General features: G+C 39.7%; 1 protein-coding gene across 1 annotated transcript; it reads left to right on the top strand.

The window, feature by feature from the left end:
* Positions 1-10,536: 10,536 nt before the first annotated feature.
* foxd7 (forkhead box D7) lies at positions 10,537-11,932 on the top strand. Its single transcript, XM_077503681.1, has 2 exons — positions 10,537-10,779; positions 10,869-11,932. The coding sequence occupies exon 2, from the start codon at positions 10,882-10,884 to the stop codon at positions 11,821-11,823; it is 942 nt and encodes a 313-aa protein (XP_077359807.1). The 5' UTR covers positions 10,537-10,779; positions 10,869-10,881; the 3' UTR covers positions 11,824-11,932.
* Positions 11,933-13,332: the final 1,400 nt, after the last annotated feature.

Here is a 13,332-nt window from a genome sequence, read left to right as displayed (position 1 = left end):
CTTAAAGTTTATGCGTTGCAGGTTGAAACAAAACTGGTCAGATAAAATGAGATTTTCTCTGATCAGCCAGTGAGTGCACCTAACTAAATATTATGGCATTGAAACTATTAACGGGAAAATTTAGATAACCACACACGCACGCACGCACACACCAATGTCTGTGAAGTCAATTCAGTAGTTGTGTCAATATGAAGCCATAAAATATCAAATGTAAAACATAGGAAAATTAAATACTTACCCTTGAATCGCTACAAAGAAATGGTGAACGCACGTTCGAAGAACTTCTCTCTGGAAGCTTCATGAAAGTTCGTTCACAGAATTCACACACAAACTTTGATTGTTTGACCAGAAACATATTGAAATGTCTGTGTGATGATGTATTAAAATTCTTCTTAACATCTGTTATGCAAATAAGTATGTGTAAAAAAATGTGTGTAGAAAAAATAAATAAATCTGAAACTGCATTTAAGAGTGGGACAAGACTGGCTATACATATGTGGCCCAGAGTTGTAAATTGATAGCTGGGCCAGATGCGTCACACAGCAACTGGCCCACATCCTGTTTGCCAGAGTCAAGCCAGTGCCACCTTTGCTGCTCCTGGGCCATGTTCGGCCCACATGCCTTATGCCAGTGTCGACTGAATGCCACCTGTGCCGGACTTATGCCGGATGTGGGCACATATTTTTGATGACTGGGCTGAAATGCACAAACTAGAAACTCTAACGTGTACAGTTTATTTGGTGGAAATGCCAGGTGTTTCGAGTACATTCAAATAATTTACAAGTTTTGCAAATACAGTGTTCCCTCGTTTTCCGCTGGGGTTAGGTACCAAAAAATACCCGCAATAAATGAAATCCGCAAAGTAGTTAGCTTTATGTTTTATATTTATTATAAATGTTTAAAGACTCTAACACCCCCCACCCACCAACCTGTCCCCAAAATACTTCCCCTCCCCCTCTCCTAGTCAATTTCTCAGCTGAAGGGAAAAAAAAACGAGAAGGGCAAACATAGATTCAACGTTAATTAAACATTGACCTTTCAAACGTTTTAATTCAACCAAAATACAACGTTGATTCAATGTTATCTTTTAAACACAAACTTCAATGTTAACATAATGCTGTTGAATCAATGTTGATTGACCAATCAATCTTCAACCGTAACCAAAAATCATCCATTTTAACCCTAATTCAACGTTGAATAAACATCTTTTGCTATCTGGGTGGTGTGTGGCGTAACTCTATGCAGGGGCGGGTTAGACTCAATGCTGGTCATTTTGCAGGCCAGGAAGACTGCAAAAGGGAGGGCTACGCCGGTGTGGGAGTTGTATAGGCTGACTTTATTCATGTCCAATCAAAGCATGTGGCACATACTTAAATTCCGACATGTTTATAATGAATTTCTGCCACCAAATTGTCACTCTGCCAGACACATCTCCAGGACATTCCTTCTACTGGGCATTTTTGTCATGACTGGTCAGTCAAATTGGTTAACATTGCACTGCTACAGAAGTCAGGATGCACTGGCATGCACTCCAGAGCAAATGCATTGTCTACCAAAATCATAATAACAACTAAACCTAGTATTTATAATGCAATTTACATTTCAGGGAAATCAAAGTGCTATATTTGCCACCTAGTCCGCTTACTTCAATGCAATTTCCAGTGGTTACTCTTCTTTTCTTCTCACATTGTTATTCTTTTCTCACCATCATTGTCCTTTCAGGGGGGGGGGGAAATGCCTCAAAAATGTCCCCCCCAACAGACTTGGGGCTACAAGCGGATCATCAGTCTATTCAATGTCTTCATTGTTCTGTGATCATGTGTGCTGGATAACATTGCAAATCCCCTCCCATGAAGGGATTAAAAATGTCACACCAGGCACATATATGCACCGTGCACACCCAAAATGGGCTGATGTGATAAATATCCAAACACATTAGAGGTGAACAGTGCTAACAAACTCGGAGTGTATGGGCAGCTTTAGAAGCCGAAATGAGCCCAGCAATCCAGTGAGTTAAAATTTGGAGTCAATTTATCAATACAGTACAGTGGGTATAAAAAGCCTACAAACCCCTCTGACTGGCTTTCATGTCTTTCATTGTAAGATAAGGCTTCTATTTTGTCATCCTATCCCTTAGCCCAGGCTTATGAAGAAGATAGTAGATTGTTGTCACATGTAATTAGACAGCCAATACTTGCTAGAAATTCCTGCCGGTCTTTCACTGCTGCTGGTAGCAGTTTCTGTAACCATTTGTATTCTTCTTTTTCTTGGTAATTTCACTGCCATATTTTCTCCACTTGATGACTGTATTCAATTATGTGTTTAATGTAAATCATTTGCATGAATGTGATTGGTTCATTTTGAACACTGTACACGCGCTCATTTGTAGATGGAATGTTATTGTATTTGTGTTCTACTGTTGAGCAGCTTATGCTTAATTTTTGCCCCACTAACCTGTTTTTCACAGTTGTGGCATGCACTGTATACTCACAGTGGCAAGTGGTGAGTCACTGAACTGCTCAGGCGAGTTAGTAAGATAATCTGAAATAGTAATTTCATTTCAGAATGGCAATGTAAACATACAGATTTGACTTCAGCTCTGTTAACATGCAGGAAATACACTTTATAGTTGTGTAACTATTCCTTCTCTGGATATGTGCTTTATAAATGATATAAAATCAGAAGTGCTCAGAACAGATGCTAGTTGCAATGTTTGACTTGTGAACAAGGTTAATTTGATTTTAATTGAGCAGATCCTAAAGAAAAATAGGAAACTGCGCACCAGATGCTTTCACAGCTGGGAAAGACACTTCTTTCCTTTCATTGACGTTTTTCTTGGCTCCTCTTTAAGTTCAATAGAAAACAATTGCGGCCTCGTGTTCATGCTACTCATAACTGGAATGTCTTTGGTCATTTTCACGACTGAGTTCATCGTTTTCCCGCACGTGCACACAGCTATAAGATTATGTCGCGAAAGCCTACTTTCAATAAACTGCCTTGACTGGCCACTTTTGTTCATTGTGCAAATGACAGTTGAAAATGTCCCTGAGGTGTTAATACTGAGCCAAGTGCCAACATGTTAGAACCTGTTTTCCTTTTGGTGCAGTATCTGACTGAGGGTAAATGACTTGTGGCTTAAGGCAGAGCTGTCACAGAGTTTGTTTGTTTTTTTGTTTTTTTTGTTATATCCTGTTCAGGTTTTGGAGATCCTAACATTTGCATGACTCCAGCGCTTAAAGCAGTCAACAGTTGGAGCAAATGCACGTCCTAATGTGTGTCCTGGATGAACACTTGTGGGGTCATAAATGAGCAGGTGACAACCTGCATGTCCTAAAGCAGGTCCGTGATCTTGTGGAAGGACAAAAAATAAATAAATAAATAAAAAGCTGCTGTGGCTCAGCTGGTTTGTAACAAAGAACTTCAGCAACATTCATTTATGATACTTAAAGCACTCTGACACACACGTACACCTGCTCTGACTTCGTTTTCACACGAAATGATGTGCTCCTTTTAGAATACTTCAGAAGTCAGTGAGGTCATTAATTTGTGCTGTGAACTCAAAATTGCAACCTAATGTGGTACATGAGAAGCATGTTTTCGACACACGATCAAATTCCCACAGCACCTTTCAGAATCTTGTAGAAAGTCTACGCACAAGAGCGTGAGACCAAATTCATAAAGTCTTGCCCTTTTACTTCCTGTTGACGTAATAGCAGGTTTTTATATGGCACATCGATCTCTGCAGACTCGTAACATTAAATGTCTGGGTGGAAAGTTTTCTATTTTTCTTGTATGCCCTGCTAAATTCAAACTTAGCAAATAAATTAATACTACATAATAAATCAACTAGAGACCATTGAGTTTAATCAAATGTTACTTCCCATTGAAACACATCGACTATAAGACATCATAATAATATTATAATGGGTTTATACTTAATGTTGGGTGTTATATGATCACATTAATATAAGGAATTGATAACAAACGACTTTATGATAAAGAGGACATCAACCCAAAAATTGTCTTGGCAATAATATGTTGTACTAGTGCGTTTGTAGAATATGAGCTAAGCAGAAAAATTCACCTTTTTGAATCCATCTCAGGGGGTGGCCACTTTGCCACTTGCTGTCGACTGAAAATGCCATCACGGTTGCTGATTAGGATTGTAACAACCAATCACAGCTCCGCTATTTTTCTGAAGCTGAGCTGTGACTGGTTGTTACATGAATCATGAGCAACTGTGATGTTATTTTCAGTCGACAGCAAGTGGCAAAATGGACGCCGCCTGAAATGGATGAAAACTCGTATTCCACAAATGCAGTATTAATCAGAATAACGTATTTTGACTAGCTGGGCTGCATGGAACATATTATTGTAAGTAAAGGTTTTGGGTTGACATCTCCTTTAAACATTCTCTCAGTTCCATAACAAAAGTACATGCTTATTTTAGGTGTTAAATATCATCTGAACATAAATGTTTAGCTTGAGTAAAGCTGCAGTATGTGGTTTGTGGTTCATGACACAACAAAGAAGGAAATCCAGTGTAATGTTTGACATTTAACCTATATTTAAGAGTAAGACATTTTGAATTGGGTCTGACGTGCATTTGTGTGAGCCATTTTATATGGTGGACCCCTTTATGCATATATGAATATAACACATGGCAAGCAGAAAATATGGCAAGGCAAATTCCCAGTTGCTTTGTGCGTAAATTAATTCAGATTTGTGGTTATGGTTTGAAGCATTTTGCCATACTGAAAGCAAGTTTGACAAGTGTAAGCTCCTGTCTGTTTGAGTTACATTACATGATGCATGTAATGTGCACCTTCTTCTGTGAAAGAGACTTTGGCAGAGCACATTCGGCTTGTCATAAATTCACCGCAGAGTAGAATTAAAACTGGGCCCAAATGTCATCTTGCGGTGCCTACAGGGACAAACTGTCACATTCCAACAAAAAAGAGGTCTCGTAGACATCACTGACAAAAACCAGTGTGGTAGCTTTTTAGACACAATTCTTACCACTGTCTAATTAAAGCTACCCATTTCCCATCTTCAGTTTTTCTTGGTTTAATCATGGCTGTGAATAATGTCTGCAAATGACAACGGGACCAGAAGGCAGAATGTTAAAAAAGAGACCAGGTGGATTTGTGGCATTATGTTTGTGTGTGCAGGAATGTAGCTGTCAGCTTTGCCCATGTCCAGAGGGAATCAGACATGGAATGCGTTTAACGCCACAGCTGAAGGTTCAGGATCAGTTGGCCTTCTGTCACAGGTGTGTGTGATTTGTTTTGGTGGAGAGCACCAACGAAGCTCAAGTAAGAGGTTTCTGTCATAAACTGATGTGCAGTTGCTTCCATCAGTCTTCTATGTGTCATGTTTTGGTTCTGTGGGGTTGGGATTTTGTTTCTTGTTGGTGTTTTTTTGGTGTGTTTGTCTGTGGTTGATGTTTTGGTCATGTGTTCCTGGTTTCTTCCCTTGTCTCGTTATGTCTAATAATGTTCACCTGTGTGTGTCTTCCCCCTCAGCCACTTGTTTCCCCCCCAGGTATGTCTCATTAGGTCATTAGTGTTGGTGTTACGTGGGTCATGCTGGGTGTCTTGACTAGTAAGGTTTGCGCTGGGTTTTCAATCTACAGTCAAGCTACAGTCGGTCAAGTCAAGCCAAGGCAAGTGTGGTTGTAGGAGCCTGAATTCTAATTTTAAGTTAAGTAATATTTGGATAAAGGTGATTTGAGTTCATTCTGATAAAAGGATATTATTTACATTATTTACAATTTGAAATGTTTATTATTTACATGTGGAGTTAATAGTAGAAGGCTATAGTTTGTTTTGAATTTAAAATGTGTGAATTTAGGATGTAATGTGCTTTCATTACAGCATTGTTTGTTTAGGATCTATTTTACTGTCTTTAGGCGGCGGGATCTGTGTGGTACACAGCAGTAATGCGGTCAGGCAACATGGAGTAGGGCCACACAGTTTTTTTGACCTCCGGACCTCCGAACTTCCTTAAACTCTTTAATTTTGTCTCTTTCGGTATTTCATTTTTTTGTATGTCAATTTTGAATTTTTGTACAGTTGATTTATTGTGACTAAAGTGAACAAAACCAAGACGAGCGTTTGGAGTTTTCTTTTCATCGACGAAGCCGCGGACACGAAACCAGGAAATGAGTTTGGCGCGTGAAGCTGAAGCTTTAAAAATTACGAACCTACAGTGGTGCTGTTACGCCACGCTCGGTCCAGTCACGTCCAGTTCTGTCAAGTCATGCTCAGTCCAGTCACGTCAAGTCGAGTCTAGTCAAAGTCTTGGTTTTCCTGCCCTCTTGTCAATAAAACAGCCTTCGTTACTCATTACCTCCGTCTGATCAGTCTCCTCACATTTGGGTCCACATCGCTCACTCCACCTCTCAATCGTAACACTATGATGTCATTGATGGGCCGCTTATACATTTTTATACATTGTTTGTGATTAATGTGTTGTTTTGTGTGAAGAATTACTTCTAGTGCAAAGCAGTGCCCACATTAAAAACCGGTTTCCAGGTCTTGAGAAATATAAACGATTGTACTCCCTCTTGTGCACACAGAGCAGATTTCTTTCTGTCACTGAGTTGTGCTGAGAGAAAACCTGGTGTTGAGAGTAGCAGTCTGAAGTCTAAATACACACCAGAGACCCTAGGGGTCATGACCCTGGTGTATTTGGGGACCAGTTGGTCCAGGGGCTGGGGGCCAAAGCATGTGACCACAACACTTGTGTCAGATGTCAGGCAATGATTTGTGTTTTTTTTCCCCCCCCATGTTGTTATACCCTGCGATTGGCTGGCGACCAGTTCAGGGTGTACCCCGCCTCCTGCTCGAAGCCAGCTGGGATAGGCTCCAGCACCCCCTGCGACCCTTGTGAGGAGTAAGTTGTCAAGGAAATGGATAGATGGATGTTGTTATACCTTGACAAAAAAATACTGTGTGTGACTATGTTACTTTTTTATTGTACAAATGAAGTGACGAAATAAATCCTATCCAAATAGTGAATTTAGGCTTTCTTATGTTATACTTGTATCCAAGGTGGTCTCTTTCCCACTGCACTCTGAGATTTCTCACATTAAAAACTTTGGAAAGCTTGCTGAATTTGGCCGCAACGTGTTTATTCACTACCTCTTTGTCCAAACACACCCACTCACATCACACAAACTTGCAACTTATTCAATTTCCCACGGGAGGCATCAGTGAAAAAACTCTTGACAAGGGATTAGTTTTATTGAATTGTTCCTTTGTTCCTGTTTGTATGACATACTGGATCACACAGTGCAGTCATAGATCATGCCAGGAGGAAAAATTAACTATCTGGGGCTGCAATGGAAAAAAATAAAAAATAAAATAGAAGGCCTAAGTGGAAAGTTTTAGTAGTGACCTAAAGTGTACACGTGCATGTATTGCCGTGAGTGGTCTCAAACTCTATTATTCATTGGCCTTGTTTATGACAAGGAAATAGCATAACAAAGGTCTTCCAGCATGAATCATCATCCAGCTAGCATTCTTGACTCCTCAAATGTGGCCATTGCAATTTGCTGCAAATGTTCATTTGATCATAATTTTACAAGTTCTCAAGTGTCTACGCAAGGCAAATTTGTTTTTTTTTTAAATTGCTTGATAAAAACAGTTGGACATATGTCTCTTGTATGCCATCCATTCATCCATCCAATGTCTGGAACACTTTTTCCTCACGGGGGGGGGCTTGGTTCTGCATACTTTCTCAGCTGGCTTTTGGGCAGTAGGCGGGGTACACTCTGGACTGGTTCTCAGGGTTCTCTTCGCCAGTATTAATACATAAACAAGTTTTTTTTTGTGTGTGTGTGTGTTAGAGCTCCCTCTAGTGATTATCCAGAGGATTATCAGTCAAATATTCACCCATTCACCCAAGAAACATTAAAAACGCCAAGCGGGGGTAAGCTTTCACTGGAATACCTATTAACAAATATAAGAAAGCTGCTGGTCCCAATCCCGTACGTATCACAATTTGTTACGTCAGGAAGGAAACTGACGTGAAAACTTTGCCAAACAAATCATTCAAGTGATTGTTGATCCCTGACTGGAAAGGTCAAATGCCACTTTACGTTGCACGTTGTAAAGTATTATTGCTTTGTTTCCCAACCTTTACTGACTCAAGACAAATCTTATGTTGGGGGAAAAATAATAATAATAACAATAATAATAATAATAATAATAATAATAATAATAATACGTCACACTACCAAACAAGAATGTGCCAAATTGTGTTCTCCAGTAGTGTTTCATTAATGGCTGAGTGAGCACTCCTTGATGGAAGGCATCAAGTTTATTCGATCATCATCATCATCATCATCATCATCATCATCATCGTCACTGGAATTGAAGAGTACTGACGTGAAAACAGGACAGTGTGCTTTCCAGCCATCCATTATCCGAAACAACTAATACATATCTACACTTAAAGAGCAATACTTTAATAACAGTATGTCGTTGTTAAGCTTCTTATTTGCATTCAATAATAATTCAAGCGAATGCCTTCAAAGGAGACAACTCCCTTTTTCGCCACAAGGTGTCATTATTCGCTCGCCAATATAGGCCTATCTGTGCTTGTGTCAACAGGTTGCCGGAACGTGTAGTATCTACCTAACAAGCTGAGTGATTGTGGAAGAATTATATTATTAGTAAATAGCATTATTTGTATCATTGTGATAATAAGCTGAAATAATTGGAAATAGAAAATAAGTCATTAGCCTACACAGAGCATTAAATTTCGGTTATATGCGCACATGTTTTAATTTATTTTCATATTTTCATTGGTATGTCATCCGGTAAATTATCCATTATGTTGCAAAGCCTCGAAGGTCTGGTGACATAGGGACAGTGATGTGTGAAAACAACCTGAATCTCACATTGCTCATTGACCACTGAGGATGATAAATACGCTCTTTTATTCATCACTGACCAAATCAAAGTTTGAAGTATGAACATATTTCAAATGAAGTGGCCCATAAACCATCCATCTTATTATTGCTTCAAACTCACCACGGTGGACCCTCGTCTTGATCCAGTGCGATCCTCCTGGCCAAATAATCTTACACTCATTCGCATCTCTGGCACAAAACACTTCGTCTTTGAAAAACAAAACTCATTTCAGTCAGATAATGGCAAATTATCAGAAATAATAAATAAATAAACTGTAAATTTGCCTTCCCAATTTTGGTGTCACATTATTGGGGATGCGTATCCACTTTTGTTTTGTTTTTAGGGAGCCGCAGCTTCTCATTGAAAGCACAAAAGTGCACCGAGGGCCTGTTTCCAATCTGCAGACATGCGTGATGAATTTTGGAAATCATCTACAGCTTTGCTGGTCTCCTGAATATAGCCCACCCAGCCCGGACCCGGTCTTTTTTCTGCCCTGAGGTATCAATACGATTATAGGCAGGAAATGTGAGAATCCCCAACAAAGGCTTCCATCATTAAACCCAAACAACCAGAGGCCTCCTACAATACCAAAAAAGCGCCCTGCCTCTGCCGGGTGCTCTTTTATGTCGGAGCTGGTGAAAATCTACCACTTTTCTCTCAACTCAGTCACCCTGTTTAGTCGCCCTTTATTAAACCCGATAAGATGGCGCAAGCAAAGAAACTGCGCATGCAATCCTCCAAATCTCACTGTATATACCAGGCTTTTTTATTTATTTATTTATTTATTTATTTATTTATTTATTTATTTATTTATTTATTTTTATTACACTCCAAACACGGCTTCATTCTTAAATGATAAAACGTTTCACTTTAGGTGCCTAAATTGATAAGTCCACAATTAACCATTAATTTGTTGCGTTATTAAAATTGACATTTGGGTGCTGCAGATGCAGACTGTTAAACTTTTAACTTTTCACATCCAATAGGCCTACAGTAGGCTAAAACAAAGCCGAAACCGTTTCCCCCCCTTGTATAAATAAATAAATAAATAAATAAAAATAAAAATTGTAGGCGTATTTCTGTTTATTTCCAGGTATGGCTAACCATTTTTTATATTGATTTATTAAAACCTAAGCAGTCCATGTGTATCTGTCTGTCTGTCTGTCTGTCTATCTATCTATCTATCTATCTATCTATCTATCTATCTATGCAGGCTGGAGGGAGCTTTATTTAGACTACATGTATATTATTATTATTATTATTATTTTTATTATTATTATTATTATTATTATTATTATTAGTGTTCGTGAAAAAGATAAATGTATTTACGTATGTTATCGGCTAATACAAGTTGTCCCAGGTCGGTGTATATGACAAATTTTATTTAGAGAGAAAAGAAGTTGGAGCACGAAAACAAAATGTATTTTTTTTTTATGCCACTGTGGGATTTAAAAAAAAAAAAAAAAAAAAAGAACGTGCACGCTTTGGGCTGTTTTTATGAATGAACCAATGACGCAAACATTTATTTGGCGTGGATGGACAAATGATGCGAGTGCTTCGTTTTAACTGGTCCAGGCATCCTTGCTTTAACTTTGAGTCCTTTTCATTGGTCAGAATCGTCTTCCTTGGCCCGAAACGTGACATCATCTCCAGCACCCGACGCGACCGAGAGCCAGCGGACTACAGATGATGCCGGACATCTTCAGAGGGCGCACACACTTTTACGCACATTTATTCCCCCCCCTTTTCTTTTTTTTTTTTACTAGACAGGACGTTTGGAGTGGCGTTTAGGAGTTTGTGGGTGTTGTGAGGATGTCAGAGATGGTGCGCTCTCCTTTTTTGTGAATGGAGATGAGTCGTGCGTAAAAATCAGACGTCTCTGGTTGTTGTTGTTTTTTTTGTTTTTGTTTTTAAAGGAGCTGTCACTTTGTTACCATCCGTTTGCAGGTGGACATCTACTATGACATTGGGCTCGGATATCATGGAGGATATTGTTATCGACGTGGTGGGAGAAGGACTCCGAGATAACGCCGGGGAGCCGCTCGAACCGGAGCGCACCGCGGATGCCGTGACACCTCACGGGGAGGAGCGCGACTCGGATTCGTGCAGCCCTCCGCAAGCCCCGAGTCCCGCTAAAACGAAAGGTCCCGCGTCGGTGAAGCCTCCGTACTCGTACATCGCCCTCATCACCATGGCCATCCTGCAGAGTCCCAAAAAACGGCTCACCCTCAGCGAGATCTGCGACTTCATCAGTCACCGCTTCGTCTATTACCGCGAGAAGTTCCCCGCTTGGCAGAACTCAATCCGGCACAACTTGTCTCTCAACGACTGCTTTATAAAGATGCCCAGAGAGCCCGGGAACCCCGGGAAGGGCAACTACTGGACCCTCGATCCGAACTCCTCTGATATGTTTGAGAACGGCAGCTTTTTGCGCAGAAGGAAACGCTTCAAGCGGCAACATTTCCGCTACAAGGAGCACCATCACGTGGAGCCCGGTGCACTGCACGCCTTCCCCCATGGACACTACGGGCTGGGGACACCCGGCCTACAGCTTCCCACTCTGGATATTTACCCTTACATGCATCAACACCACCATCATGCACCCATCCCACCTGTCAGCAGCATCCTGCCGGCTCTTTCCAGCTTCTTCTCCCGGAGCGCCATCGCAGCCAAGGCCTTCCTCCAGTCCCAACCCGCCATCGAAGCATTCTCGGCGGCTCACTGCACCGCCTACTCCGCCCCGATGACTCCCGGGACAGCTTTCACATCCCCGGCGCTTTTCCACCCTGCAGCCGTGTCCTCACCTCACCTGGTTACCTTACACCAGGAGTATCACAAGTTACACACTCAGCGTGGAACTCCTGAGCCGGCAGCTAAACTGCACGATCGTGACAATGAATAAACTCTTGGGTGCACATGCTGGACTTTGAATTTTCTCAGGTAACAAAGACAATTTTGACAATCCATAAAAATGTTGTTTTATTTTTTTATGCTTGTAAATACATCATGCATCTACCCCTTCTTATAAGACGAATGTTTATTTGACAGGTTTCCATGGAAATAAATAAAAATGAATATGTAAGCAGTGAATTCATTTGTATTTATTGTTACAGATGTTAAAATACATTATGCGTTTAGATTGTTTTCGGTCAGAAAATTGGTAACAATGACAAGTTGACAGCAACAATTTAAAGCAAATGTGATTTGAAAGTGTTCTAGACTGTCTACAAAATTAGTTAATAGTTGAAATGATTTCATTTATTTATTTATTTACAAACGTTAAAATTTTGCAGCATACACATTGGGTGATCTGATGCTACCCTTTAGACTATTAAGGGATATTTTGCTCAAATTAAAATGAAGCTGCTCGACTTTATGTCGGTCTACTCCGGGGCTGCATAAACACACACTCACATGATAAGTCAAAAAAGTTCATACCAAAATTATGATGAAATTCTAGAATTACAGCACAAAAAAGTACCAGACAGTGTTCTTTTGTGATAGGCCTAAAATGAAGGGGGAAAGGAAGAGGTACCTTCAAAAATTAGAATTGTGAAAATTTCAATGATTATAACGGTATTCACACATGCATTTTTTTTTTTTTAAATATATATTTGTTGTCATTTTATATGCTAACATTACCAGGGCAAATCAAATGGAAATTAGCAACATCACATTATAACTTCATAACTGTTCCATAATGTAATATAGGCCTACAGTGCAATTACATATAAAATACAAATAGTGTGTTGGACTCAGCATAATTTAACTAATGACGCATGCGTGCTTAAATGGATAAACGTGTCCTATAAAAATAAATGCAGCATTTCCTCTCGTGTGTATACACACATGCATGCCAACTGTATACATTCTTGACTGGCTCATTTGTTATTTTAGCTCATTTAGGTTCGTGCATCGAGCAGAGTTATAAATAAACATCGATTTTGAAACACTGGAATATTTATTTAACGTTGGACTGAGTCTGTTGAACTTCTTGGGCAGGGCTAATAATTCATACTTTACATCAAATAATAGTCATTGAGTAGAATTTGGAAACCTGTGAGGTGCTGCAACAAGTAATAAAACAGATTAGTTATGAACACACTATGAAGAAGACTCCATATTTTTTTTATTCTCAACTCCTTTTCCATGCATCTTTTTTTTAATTATTATTATTTTTTTTTTTACAAATGATTTTAAACCTTATTAATAATTCAAAGAGGTCGTGAGCCAAACTGACATGGGCTCCATAATCTCAGCTAGAGCTCCTGTTTTTTTTCACCACTGTTTTAAATTGAGGTTAATCCAATTTGGTTTTAATACTTGTGGGATTTTCCCCGTTTCTTTATGCCATTTCCAAATATCGTCTAATGTTAATGCTTAACAGCCAAGGAAGAACTGTGGTTTATGT

The sequence above is a fragment of the Festucalex cinctus genome, chromosome 1 (assembly GCF_051991245.1).
Source record: "Festucalex cinctus isolate MCC-2025b chromosome 1, RoL_Fcin_1.0, whole genome shotgun sequence".
In the NCBI taxonomy this organism is placed as follows: domain Eukaryota; kingdom Metazoa; phylum Chordata; class Actinopteri; order Syngnathiformes; family Syngnathidae; genus Festucalex; species Festucalex cinctus.
Note: the sequence above shows the minus strand (reverse complement) of the source record. Positions and strands in the feature narration are given on the sequence as shown.